The 14,129-nt window shown below is 39.7% G+C and overlaps 1 protein-coding gene and 1 pseudogene across 3 annotated transcripts in view; both read left to right on the top strand.

Annotated features, from left to right (window-relative positions):
* The first annotated feature begins 3,527 nt into the window (after positions 1-3,527).
* LOC306664773 (melanoma inhibitory activity protein 2-like) lies at positions 3,528-5,562 on the top strand (annotated as a pseudogene). The gene has a single exon. The product of its transcript is annotated as a melanoma inhibitory activity protein 2-like (transcript).
* Positions 5,563-7,951: 2,389 nt separating this feature from the next.
* SLC35D1 (solute carrier family 35 member D1) overlaps positions 7,952-14,129 on the top strand; it is a 44,717-nt gene continuing 38,539 nt past the window's right edge. Inside the window, exons 1-6 of one of the 2 annotated variants that reach the window (XM_079117825.1) lie at positions 7,952-8,662; positions 9,483-9,516; positions 9,614-9,700; positions 10,383-10,450; positions 11,946-12,017; positions 12,630-12,698. In XM_079117825.1, coding sequence (XP_078973951.1) covers positions 8,460-8,662; positions 9,483-9,516; positions 9,614-9,700; positions 10,383-10,450; positions 11,946-12,017; positions 12,630-12,698 — 533 coding nt within the window. In that variant the 5' untranslated portion in view covers positions 7,952-8,459. The remainder of the gene's footprint in view (positions 8,663-9,482; positions 9,517-9,613; positions 9,701-10,382; positions 10,451-11,945; positions 12,018-12,629; positions 12,699-14,129) is intronic. The other variant, XM_079117826.1, reaches the window with a different exon arrangement.

Here is a 14,129-nt window from a genome sequence, read left to right as displayed (position 1 = left end):
TTCAATTGATGAGTGGATAAAGAAACTGTGGTATATATATACAATGGAATATTACTCAGCCATAAAGAATGATAAAATTATGACATTTGCAGGCAAATGGATGAAATTGGAGAATATCATGCTAAGTGAGATAGGCCGATCTCAAAAAGCCAAAGGACGAATGATATCGCTGATAAGTGGAGGGTGACACATAATGGGGGGGAGGGAAGGGTTAGAGTTAGGGTTAGGGAGGGGGGCAAGTATGGAGGAAGGAACTACTGTATAGAGGGTAAAGAGGGGTGGGAGGGGTGGGGGGAAGGGAAAAAATAACAGAATGAATCAAACAACATTGCTCTATGTAAATTTATGATTACACAAATGGTATGCCTTTACGCCATGTACAAACAGAGAAACAACATGTATCCCATTTGTTTACAATAAAAAAAAAAAAAAGATGAGCCTGTAGCTGCTCAAAAAAAAAAAAAAAAAAAAAAAAAAAAAAAAGAAAAGGAGCAGCCTGAGAACCAGGAGGAGTTCCTGGCAGCTGAGTGGTCCCAAAGTCAAGGGAATGGTGTGTGATGTTGTAAAGAAGTCAAAGAAGAAGACCAAGAGTGTCCAGTGAGTTTTAGTTCCACAGAGGTCCTGGGTGACTTAGGGGTGAGCAGCTTCAGTGCAGTGGTGTGGGCAAAACTAGTTTGGTGGGGTTTGAAAACTTACTGGGGGGTAGTTATAGGAAAATGAAGCACAGTGATGTCTAATAACCTTCCCTGGCATGTAGGTAGATAGTGAGGTCAGTTTACCAAGACTGAGATAGAAAGAAGCTGGTTGAGAGGAGATTTGTTTAAAGTTCAGATGTAAACATATTGAGTTTGAAGTATCTTCATATTACCAATGCTTAACTTAGCATCTGGTATATTTGTGAATGAGTCATTACTGACCATGGCTTCCAAAGACTGCTGTTCCTTTATCCTAGTTATTCTTCTTCATAGTGTTGAAAACCACTAACAGTGGTAATCAAAGGAAGTACCAACATTGCCAAAACTTTTTTAAAAAGCAGCTCTGTCCACCTGCCCCCAAATGATGCAGGATTGTCTAGGGAAAGAGCATAGTCCAAGTGTTGAAGAGACCTAGGGCCAGATCTGTGCCCACTTAGAGCTGCAAGACCTAGTACATGCCTCTCAACCCTTATTTTCATGCTTATGAATTTTTTATCACACCTACTTCCTACAGGGGTAAGGACAAGATGTGAAAATGAATTGCAATAGTAATACATTGCCAGACCCACCATAAGTGATCAATAAGTTCATTCCTTACAGCCCAACTAGAGAAGTATGACGCAGGGCAGAGAAGCTTCATATTCTTCCCACGTTCTTTGGGTCTCAGAATTTTAACAGCATTATTTAAAGTGAGAACCTGTATGATACTTGCTTCCTGACTATAGAGTAACCAGTAGTACATCACAGCAGGTCATTGATCTAGGCTGGCAGTGAAACACAAAACTGGTGAATGAAGGTGAACCCAAGGAGGCCTGTGTAATACCAGTACAAGAGCAAGTGGCCCAATCTGTTGAAATCACAGTTCATAATGACTCATCACAAATGCCATACCAGACACCAGGGCAGGCATGAAATACAAGGACATTTCAAATTCCAGGTTTACAACTGAAAGGAAGAAGAGCAGGGAAAAGAAATGAGTTATATTAATAAAAATAGTGTATACAATCAATTTTCCCTGATAAGAAACATGATCTTCAAAGGAATGTTTTGATTAAAAAAAAAGACATGATTGAATTACAAAGATTTTTCTGCAAGTAATTCTACCCAGCAAGATATAAAATTGATCAATCCATAAAGTTGACCTTTCCAAATAAAGTAGACTCAGCTCAATGAGAACATTTAATGCAGTTTCCAAATAATGTGTGAATTTCCATTTATAGTTATGTGATTACTATTACTTAGGTTAGGAAGCGGGTTTGAGTGCTTAAAATATCAAATATTGCCCAATAGTGTAAGTACCCATAATATGCAAAAGGGACAAACACCTATTAGAATATGGCAACCTATCTTATCTTTCTGGGCACCTACCAAGAATGTTTGATCCCATTAGATGCCATAGTATTTTACAGAAGGCTCACTGCAACCCAATCATTACTGACATTGAGAAAATCCACTATAGTTCTTGGCCTGTGGTAGGTCTTAACAAATATTTGTCAATGAATAATGTAATCATATAAGAAAAACAATAGTAGTTGCCTGGATTAGTGCTCTTAGGAGATTATTTTCATTTTGTATAACTGCAACTGGTTTCTTGCACAATTTTTTTATGTGATATATATCCCCACAGGGTAGAACTTGAAGAACTATTATCTGGCCTCTTTCATAATTTTTTTCCATTGTTGCCATCCAGCTTTATAAATGAGTTTTATTTTTAGGTTGTGTTTCTGGGACTATAAAATTAGTGCAACTTTGCCAGGTGTAGGGGCATACTCCTGTAATCCCAGCCACCCAGGAGGCTGAGATAGATAGGAGGATTGAGAGTTCAAAACCAGCCTCAGCAAAAGCAAGGCACTAAGCAACTCAGTGAGACCCTGTCTCCAAATAAAATACAAAATAGGGTTGGGGACGTGGCTCAGTGGTTGAGTGCCCCTTAGTTCAATCCTCCCTGCGGGAAAGTTAGTGAGGCTTCTTTGGAAATTGATTTGTTGATTCTATTAATTTTAAAAAAGGTAGCCTTTGATTAAGCAATTCTACATCTAGAAACTAATATCTATAAAAAGTTGAATGGACAAGGATGGTTTATAAACTGAAAAATTGGCAATAACGTAAATATTCACAGGACAGGTTATATGAATTATGATCATCTAGGTAAGGGTATACTCTGAAGTTTTTAAAAAGAATAAGGTAGAGTCATACCTGCCTGTTCCTTAAGAAATCATAAGTGGAAAGAGAGTTGCATAATAGTAATGATGATAATAATAATAATAGTAATAATTGTTATAATAAACACTTGTAAAGTGTTTTACTATGTTTTAGGCACTTTACATTTATTAACTCATTTCTTAGCATAACCCTAATAGAGGGTACTACTGTTATCATCACTTTGCAGTGGAGGAAACTGAGCATAATGATGCTAATAACTTTCCCAAGGTCACAAAATTAGTATCAGAAGCAGAGACTAGACAGAAAGAAATGAGTCATTAAAACAAAAGGGCATGTGGTACAAAAATATATATATGGCATTAAGCTCTTACAAAAAAGTTTACTAAGCTTTAGAATTTTAGTTATATCAACTGGATGATATTTTGACTGCACAGAATAAGTAGCGCTTAATAAGCACCATGGTGGCCTGGCTGAAACCAGAGGGGTGGGCAGCAAGGAAGCTCCAGTGGGACCGGCTGCTTGGGGTGTGGGTGGGGCACAGCAGAGGGGGAGGGGTCAGGAGGGGCAGTGAGGTCACAGGGCAGTGAGGTCACAAAGCCCATGGGGGCGGTTTGCCTGGCTCCCCACACACCTCCAGCATTTTGTTCCTAGTGATCGGCTTGGCTCCCACCCAAAGTCTAGTGTCCTAAGCCTGTTTTCGTGGCTGGGCAGGGTGTAGTTGCCAAAGTAGTTTTGGTGTGATGGAGGGGCCAAGGGCCGCCCCTCAGTCTTACTGGGACCTGGGTCTGGAAAAAATATTCAGGGTTGTGCTAGCATTGCCTGAAGATGGAAGACCAGGCCCTAATCCTGATACCTTTTGTCTGGAGCTGGTAATATGTGCAGCTATTGAATTTTTTACTGTTCTCTTGTTTTTGTGGAGAAGTGCTCAGTCTGTTAGAAGCAGGCTTTATGTGAAGAGAGAAAAAAAGCTTGCTCTAAAACTTTCTGAACTAATTGAAGAAAAATGTAACCTACTTGATAAAGTTAGCCTTCTTCAAAAAGAGCATGAAGGCTTACAGTTGTCTTTCAAGGATGCCAATCCTGAGAAGGCATCAAGAGAAGTGTAACATTTGGAGATAATACATGAAATGCTGAATAGGTCCAAATCTAAACTTGAGGATAAAATACTCTTTATAGAAACAGCTAAAAGAAGAGAAATCTAAACGTTTTGAACAGGATGAATTGATGGAAGATATATCAAAAAGGATAAAGTCCCTAGAAGAGGAATCAAAATCCCTCATATCACAAGTAGCTGAAGCTAAAACAACCTTAAGACTATTTCAAATGAATGAAGAAGACCTTAAGGTAGCAATAAAAGAGGCTTTGAATGAAAATTCCCAACTGCAGGAAAGTCAGAAACACCTTTTACAAGAAGCTGAAGTATGGAAGGAAAAAGTGAGTGACCTTAAAAAACAGAAAATAACATCTGAAGACTCTAAAGTACAGGCAGAACAAGTTCTAAGCGATAAAGAAAATCACATTAAGTCTCTGACCGAACGCTTGCTAAAAATGAAAGATCAGTCTCCTGTGTTTGGAGAAGACCTAACAGATGATGGTAACTTGGAGCTGGAGATGAAGAGTGAATCAGAAATTGGTGCTCACTTAGGTAATCAGCCAAAAGAAGCCTTTAAGGAACTGGTTTATGCAGCTGAGTTAAATGCCTCTTTAGAAACCTTAGAAGGAGAAAGACGTCAAATTTTCACTTTATTATCTGAAGTAGATAAAACAAAAGAAGATCTGATGGAATGTATTAAAAATCTTCAAACCGAACAAGAATCTTTGCAGTCAGAAAACACACAGTTTGAAAATGAGAATCAGAAGCTTCAGCAGAAATTTAAAGTAAAGATGGAACAACATCAAGAAAATGCAGTGAAACTCCACAGGAAATTAGGAGTAGAGGAAAAGTGCTGGTTTAGAGGAAGAGGAGAGGTTTTCCGAAGTTGATCGAAAGATCAACTGTGCAGCTAACGAGCTGGAGACCTATAGAAATCGAGCCAAAGATCTTGAGGAAGTATTGGATACCATCGTTCATTATTATGAGAGGCGGAGTATTTCCTATGAGAAAAAAGCACGTGATAATGCGTTGGCAGCTTGGAGAGCTGAAAAAAACCTCAAGTATTTTAAGACAGTAAATGCTCACAAGAGACAAAAATTAACTGAAATGGAGTTTCAATTTAAACTTTTAGAATATCCGTATGCACTTGATGTTTCAAATACAGCATTTGCCAGAGGGCAATCCCCATATGGTCCCTCACCATTGAGTGCACCTTCATCTGAAATGAGAGCTTTTTCTTTGGAAAAGAAGGGTCCACCCAGATTGTCACCTTTACATCCAGGGGAAGGAGGAAGAGGCTCAGGAGGCCCAGAGGATCCTCTAGACCATCAGATTAGCAATGGAAGAAGAGACTCGGATTCAGTAACTGATCCTCACAGAGCACGTGCTGACACTGGGCCCCTGTCATCGCCACAAGAACCGGAATGTAAGATGATGATCCCTCCACCAGGTCGACCATATTGGCAACATGGATATTATTCTAATTATGGAAGACCATCTGAACCAGGAGAACTGCCTCCAATCCAATGCAAAAATGTCTATTCACTGAGGCGTTTTCCTCATTATCCTCCACCAAGAGCTGAATTTTTTCTCCCTATCCCCACATTCTGAGAGGAGAAGCGAGTTCCCTTCAGGGTTGATTCCACCTTCAAATGAGCCTGCTGTTGAACATCCAGAACCACAACATGAATCCTGACAATATATTTGATCTCTCTTCAAAATATGACATCTCTTATTTTTAGTTTAAGTAACTGCTTTTAGTTATTATATTTTTGCTCCAACCGAAGCTTAATTAGAATTCTGAAGATAATATTGTATAAATAAAGATGATTTCAATATGAAAAAAAAAGCAGAGACCAGCTTAAGAACCAGAGTTTTGCCCTAATTCTAGTCCAGATATGTTAAAAAATGTAGAATAATATGTGTATACAGATATGTATATATACATGTTTGCTTTTAATATGAGCATTATTTACAAAATGTATGCATTTACAAAATATATACATTCAAAATATAACATTCTGGTCATTTTTCTGCTGCTGCTAGCATTCAAGGCAGAAATTTGGACTTTTTCCTTGTTGTTATAAAGTTACCATTCACTGATTCATTCAACTAAAACATCTGAACTGTGGTAGGTGCCCTGGCCTGCTGCTGTTCTCAAGCAGCTCAGGGTCTAGTGGAAGAGAATGACATGTAAACATGCAATCCAGAGCCTCTATGCTACTGTCTGAAATATGTGCCCCGGAATTTATATGTCAAGCCTTAAGTTAACTGTCAATGTGATAGTATTAAAAAGTGGGACCTTTAGGAGGCGATTGAGTCATGAGGACTCTGCCCTTGATGCGGCGATCCTTTAGAAAAGAGGGTTCACACAGCATCTAACTCTTTTTGACCTTGTCTTCTCTGCCATCTGAGGGTATGGTGTTCTTCAGCTCCTGAGGTTGCACCATTCAATGCACCACCTCAGAAGCAGAAAGGTCAGCTCTCATCACACACCCAACCTACCAATGCCTTGGTCTTGGACTTGCCTCTAGAATTGCGAGAAAGTTTTGTTCTTGACAAACTACCCAGTTGCAGACCCTTTGTTATAGCAGCATGGACAGAGTGAGGCAATATATGAAAGGGGTATACAAAAGGGCAGTATACAAAGATGGGGCAGGAGGGGCATGAAGGAGAGAAGATAATTCTGTGAAAGATGAGGTGAGATGAGGTGAGGGGCAGTGTGAAGGAAGGCTGACCACATGTGAGGTAATGTTTTGCTCAAATACAGAAGGAAAAGTAAGAGTTCTTCAGCAGACAGTTCTTCACTGGGGTGGGAGAAGGAAGAGAAACATGGCAGCAAAGATAGGAAACAGGAACCCACATTGCTGATTTAGCTACAGCTTAGGAGGGACATGTGAATAGTGCCTCTGGAGATGTGGGCAGGAGTCACAGCACCTAGGCCCTTGAAGGCCATATTAAGAACTTGAAGCTGTGTGCCAGTAAGTACAATTCTGAACATGCTACATCATGGATGAAGCTTGAACGCGTTGTGCTAAGTCAAACAAGCTATTCACAAAAGAACAAATGCTGCATGACTCCATTTATTTGAGGTACACGGAATAGTCGAATTCATGGCAACTGAAAGTAGAACACTAGTTACTAGGAGGAGGGAAGGAGTAGAGAATGGGGAATGATTGTTTAATGGGTAACTAGTTTCAGTTTGAGATGGTGAAAAAGTTCTGGGGATGGATTTTGTGGGATGATTATGAAACTATGAATGTAATTAATTCCACTAAACTGTACGCTTGAAAAGGGATAAAATAAATTTATGTCATGTATATTTCACCATGGTTTGGAAAATAATGAAAAAGGAAACAAAACATATACGGACCAAGAATTTGGGGAAATAATTCAAAGTTCTTTCCTACTTTTAAAATTAGATGTGATTTCTTTGCTTATACTATAATAATGATAATAATGATGATAATGATCTGCTTCTGTTCTATAATGATGGTACTGAAAACTAGCTCTGTGCCAACTTTATGTCACAGAGATGGGGAGAGGCAGGTTCAGCGAGGTCATCTAACTGGCCCTAAAATACACAGTTGGGAGCAGGGGACATTTCAAGAAATTCTAGAATTGCAACTAAAGTCGTTTAGACTCCAAACATCTTACACTTTTACCAATTCCCAAGGGGCTTGATTATCTTGCTACTTTTTTGGCTATGTCAACATCTTTCTTTAAAAAAAATTCCTCCTCAATCTTCAGAGAAAGAATTGTTTCTGTGTACAGAAACAATTAGTGTGAGAAGTCTGAGACATTGCAGAATGAGATGTTTGTTGTGTAGTTACTGTTTAGTGACATCTGATACTTTTTAAACGGCTTGGACCCTTTGCAAGGGAGAAGGAAAAACAAAAACAAAAACAAAAACAAAAAACCCAAACCACATTCAAATTGAGTCTAGACTCAACATATTATCACTACCCAGCCAGCCACCACTCTTTGCGGCACTCTTTTTGCGGCAGTAATCTGGAGAATACGGCTCCTAGCCCAGGCAGCGGACTACGCGCAATCCAGGTGCTCTCCGCGCAGAGACCCCTTCACGAGTGCGCAAGCGCAGGGCGGCTGTGCCGCTCGGCGTTCTCTTAGGGCCGCCTGGCACTCCAGTGCCCCCGAGTGGTTCCCGGGCTTCTGTCTCGGGGAGCCGGGCTCGGGTCGTTGCTGCCCCGTCTCCAAGTCCGCCGTAGCCCTTGCCCTGGCCAAGCCTGGCGTCCACTCCCCTCTAACGCTGCGTTGCACAATGCCGGGGCAAAGTCCCCGAGGGTGTGAACCCGGGTGTCCCTGCCCCTGGGCGGGGACGCGCGGCGGCCGTGCGGGCAGCCGAGCCGGCGAGCGTACAGTCAGCGCCATCCGCGGGCCCCGACCCCGCGAGTCCCCCGTAAGCAGCCGCAGGCCCCCGCGCCACTGGGCTCCGCCGCCAGGCCCTCCCGCCGCTCCCCTCACAGGCCCGCGCCGCCGCCGCAGCCATGGCGGAAGTCCATAGACGTCAGCATGCTCGGGTTAAAGGAGAAGCCCCCGCGAAATCCTCCACACACAGAGATGAGGAGGAGCTGGGGATGGCGTCGGCCGAAACGCTGACCGTGTTCCTGAAGCTGCTGGCCGCCGGCTTCTACGGCGTGAGCTCCTTCCTGATCGTGGTGGTGAACAAGAGCGTGCTCACCAACTACAGGTAGGGCCGAGGCGGCGCCGGCCGAGGCCGCGAGGAGGAGCGGGCGGCGTTGGAGCGCCGGCTCGCTGGACTTTGGTTGCCAAAGTTGAAGCGGAGTAAAGTTGGGCGGGAGTCGGGGAGGGTGGTGGCGGGGCCGCGCCCGCCGGGGCTGAGGGTCCCGCTTGGCAGCGGAGCTTCAGCCAGCCGCGCGCTCCGGGCCGCCTTCGGCAGCGCCTGCCATGCCCTGAGTGCAGCGCCCTGCCTGAACACCCTGCCTTTCGTTGCCTGGAGCAAAGTTGCTCGGTGACTTTTGGGCCCCTGTGCAAACCCGCAGGGAGGCGAGCGTGGGATGCGCTCCCTCCTGCGCAGCCTGGACCGCGTCTGGGGCTTCACTGTCCCGGTGCGGCTGACAGCCTCTGGGGACGTGCGCATCCTCACGCCCATTTACGATTATTCTGCTGTCACGGGGACTCAGAACAGAACCTTTTCTTCTTCTTTTTCTTTCTTTCTTTCTTTCTTTTTTTTTTTTTTTTTAAGGTGTGAAACCGTTGAAAAGATGTGTTTCCTAACTTTCTTGAAAAATCCGTTGCAGGCAGCCTACTGAAATTGTAGAATCGGACAAGATGAGACAAGTGGCCGCCCGAGGCTATAAAATCAGCGGTATGGCCTCACAACGGGCAGGATTTTTATTTCACAAGATTTTTATTTGAATAAAGGGCAGACGTTGGTGTGGATTTGCATCAAAAGACATTTTAAGATTGAAGGTGCGAAAGTTGAATTTACAGAGCTATGGATGGGTTTTCTGATTTTTTTTTTCTTTCTTTCTTTACCCTGTTTGTAGATTTCCCTCTTCGCTATGTGTTGGACTTGGCCAGGTTAGTTGGAATCTTCAGCATTACATGGTTTATGTTGTCAGAACTTCTCTGTGTGTCTTTATATGTAGAACAGTGCATCTGTGTTCTCTGTTTACAGATGGTGGCCACAGTGGCAGTTCTCTGGGTGGGAAAGGCACTCAGAGTAGTCAAGTTTCCTGACCTTGACAGAAATGTACCTCGAAAGGTAAAAGATTAAAAAAAAAAAAAAAAAGGAATACTTTGTTTATGAAAAGGAGTCACTGTGTTTTTTTTAATCAGTGCCTTGCATATTTAAAAAATGTAGCTTGTGGTTCACAATCTAGAGCACATGTAATGAAGTTAAAGAATAAACAGTAATGTGTTAGAGAAGTTCACATCTCTGTAAAATTAAGGAAGAAAAAAAAAACCCAGGAATATTTTTTATTTTAATTAACGCTTACTTGTTGGAAGTGCAACAGTTCTGCAGTTCTTGTAGCCATCTAATCTAGCCAGTGTATCCTGCATTCATTATTCTTGGGTTTATTTTCATATTTTTCTGTCTGCCTCTGCTTGACTCCACATCAAGATAAAATGCCTGCCTTTTTCTGCTGATAGTAGAGCCATGTGCTAATACATTATCATATTTTAAAGCAAATGATGTTTCTGTCCCACATTGGTTGATCATATTCATATTTATTTTCTTCCTGTCTTTCTCCCTGTCTTTCTGCCAGTTTAATGTTGTGTATCAGAGAATAGTTAATGTTGTTTGGGTGTTTCCTGGGACTCAGAATCGTTTATGACAACTAATCTTAAGTTAGATCATAAAAGCAAAACTGTTTCTGTTTGAAAGGACCTTGTTTTAGCTATCTTTATTATTGAGTTTTGTTATCCCTTTTTAAATTTTCTAGACGTTTCCACTACCTCTACTATATTTTGGGAACCAAATCACGGGACTGTTCAGCACAAAGAAACTGAAGTATGGATAACTTTATTTTACTAGTGAGGTTAATATAATATGTTCTTAAAGTTGTACATAAATGTCAAATACTTAATGCATTGTTACTGATTCTGGAACAAACGGAAGGGCTAGAAAGTTTCTATTGCTAAATAATGAAGGTTGCACCAAGGCTTTAGTGTAAGCTCATTTCCTTTGAAGAAAAAAAGTAAGAGTAGTTTTTTTATCCTGTTTCACTTTGATGTTAAAGGTCTTAAAATGTTATAAATGTTGTGATAGGGGATTTTCATTATTTTCCCAGACCTGCAATAGTGAGAGATAAAAGCTAGGTTTTGGAATTTCAGTTCATCAATATAGTTCACAAGTACTATATTCTAGGTAGAATCCACACAGCAAAAAAGGATGGAAACGATAACTTTCAGTTTTTCTAACATGAAGTAGTTAAAATCATATGGAACAATGATAACAGATATGATTAATATCTTATCCACCGCACTATAATTATAGAGGCAGCATCTTTACTTTTAAAAAGAAGCAGTCGCTCTCTCTGACTACATTGTCAGCTATCCTCCCAGTTTCCAAGCTTCTTCCCTTTGTGGTTTGTGATGTTCCAAAGACACCCATAGGGAAACAGTTTGACAGAAATCCATGGCTCCACCACTTCCACATGAGCTGATGCCCTGGCATTTTGGATAATTATGAATAGTGAGATCTCTGAGAATCAGCGGCAACTCATTTTTCATTTCCTCTTTTAAACCAAGAAACCTGACAGGATGACCAGGGATATCACTGGGGAGAGTTCCAAGCGAGACAGATTTATCATGGGTGGGGCATCCTTTTCCATCTCATTACCCACTTGGAAAGAAATGCAGGCCTGCTGTGAAGTGTTGCTTATAGTTTGCTATTTTTCATCCATTGCCTGCCATTCATCCATCCATCCATCCATCCCTCCCTCCCCCCCCCCCATCCCTTCCCTACGTTTGTTTGCCAGTAAATATGAGACACTTTGTAGTAAGATAAGACATATTTAGAAATAACTATATGTTTATTAGTGTAAGCAAAATGCTCAAGGAATTTAGAGGAAGACTTTCACAAAAGGACAAGCAAGGAATGTTTTATGGGGTAAGATTTTCATAGGTGGTTTTGGGTGGTCTAGTAAAGAAAGAAGATATAGGTACTTTTCTATTAATGACTAACATTATAGTCAGGGTGTTTGCATACTTAGCAGAGTAAAATTTAAAAGTATGTGTATTATTCTGTGATAATAGATGCATGATTTCTACCATTGTATAGTTACTGTTTCTCACTTTTGGTAGTTTTTTAAAAGCAACTTTTTTAGCTTTTTAAATTATTTATTTCTAGAGAGCAGTAAGGATTTAATAATCAGATTTAATAAGCATGGAATTTCCTAGGAAAGGAAGTGATTAGCATTATTTTAAACTACTAATTTGAAAAATATTGGTTTAAAAAAATAAATCGTTAAACTTTATTTTACCTAATTATCTTTGTTTTGCAGCTTACCAATGTTTACAGTTTTAAGAAGGTTCTCCATCCTGTTTACAATGTTTGCTGAAGGAGTTTTACTCAAGTGAGCAAAATTTTTAATACATCTTTTCTTTAAACAAACTTAAGCACCTTTGAAAAGATGCCCAGCATATGTGAAATATTAAAATTTTTTGTCTTGGTTCTACTTCAGCTTTTGAGAAGTTTAAATTCTTTCCTTGCTGTTGAATTGATAGTTTGTGGGAGCAGTAGTTGGGAAGATTAAAAGAGTTGGAAACTATCTGAACTTGAGGTTTAATTTTCTAGAGTTCCTATATCTAATGTTGCCACTGAGTGAAGCTGGGTCAAAAATCACAGGACTAGGTTTTAAGTAGCATTCATATCTTTTACTGAAAATGTGTGTTTCCTACTTAAAGAAACTCTGACTTACAAAAATGCCAACTCAGTAATAACAAATGGTAAGAATAAGAAAAATGACTATAATTATTTACATAACAAATTGAGTTTTTGCTTCATCAATGAGATTCTTTTAAATATTCAGTTCCAAAAAAAAAAAAAAATCCAGTTCCTTGGAAATATTTAAAATATGATTGTTTATATTTAAAGAAAACATATCACACTTTTTTTCCTATATTATGAAATGAGTCTATATGAATAAAGTCACATGTATATATTTTTCAATTATCTTCTTTTGTAGGAAGACTTTTTCTTGGGGTATTAAGATGACTGTATTTGCAATGATTATTGGAGCCTTTGTAGCTGCCAGGTAAGATGAAGGCCTTTAGATAGCACATTAAAAGTTATCAATAATTATTGATAATAAATGATTAGTTACCAATAAGAATAATTTTTTATAGCCTAAATAAGAATCATCTTCTTGACCTTTGTGTTAAGGTCAAGGCTGGCAAAATTCAAATTCTTGGGATTCTTAAAAGTTAAATTCGTATAACTTACGCTTTGTTATTCTCTTCTACTTACTGAGCACATACTGTGTGCCACAAAATATGTTCAGCATTGAGCACATTATTTATGTATTCTTAGCACTGAATGGGTATAATTAGTGGAAACTTAAAGTTCTGTACTTGCTCAAGGTTGCACTGCTAATAAGTGGCTAGAATTTGAATCTGTGCCTAAATTCAGAGCCTGTGTGATTTCATAAACTATGTGGCATTCTTTTACTTTCCATGTTGTTAAAGAAAATGATATCTGCTCTTTTGTGAGGTGAGGCAAATGACAATGAGTCACTTGACTTATGGAATAATGAATAATATCCTTGCTTCATTTGACCTCACTTAAGATGTCATTACTTAGTCTTATTAGATTACTGGAACATTCCCCCTTTTTAAAAAAAGTTTTAATTTTAAAATATATGGGGAAAACACAAAGCAATGATAAATGTTAAGGAAATGAGTATGCTGATTGTTGCGATTTGATCATTACACATTGTATGTATAGAATTATCACACTGTACCCCAAAAATATGCATGATTATTTTGTTGCAGTTTAAAAATAAATAAAGAAAAAATACATGGGGAAAATGTATACCCAAAGACAAAAAATGAAAATGATTGCTAGAAGCCTGATAACATTTATTCAGCCCTGGGCATACATAGATGAATTTGCTACTGTCACAAATTCTGCCTGACATACATTTTTCATCTGGGTGTTCCAGTGATGGCTCATTTACTTTCATCATATCCCTGTGGTGTAACTGGGGGGAAATACAATTTAAATTCTATTTTTCTTAAATTTCCAAGTGAAATTTCATTTTAAAAGAGAGGGTGGCATAATTGGTTACCAGAATTAGGTTGTGTAGCCAAATGTTGTATTTGCCTCCTTGGAGAAAAATTCTACACCAGTTACCTGCCTTTCTTTTTAAAGTTGCCCTGCTAACCTCTGAACATTTTGAAGCATTTCCTTGAAGCCAGTGAGATCCAAAATTGTACAACAGGGTTTCTTCAGGACTCACTTTGGCCTGCAGAAAGCTTCTGAAAGGATTTCTATCAGGACTAGCCCTGCCTAATTAGAACCTTTGACTTGTGGAAAAGATGGAGAGGAAGAGAACCTGAAGTTAGTCAGAGGATTGCCAGAATGCTTGGATTAGGAGTGTGCATTAGACTAGTCCTGTCTGAAATTGCAGCATATGCAGCTCCTCAGATTTTGGTTCCATTTAGTAGTTCAACTACAAGTATGTAGT

This window comes from Sciurus vulgaris, assembly GCF_902686455.1.
Source record: "Sciurus vulgaris genome assembly, chromosome: 1".
Classification (NCBI taxonomy): domain Eukaryota; kingdom Metazoa; phylum Chordata; class Mammalia; order Rodentia; family Sciuridae; genus Sciurus; species Sciurus vulgaris.
This window is presented reverse-complemented; position numbering and strand designations above follow the sequence as displayed.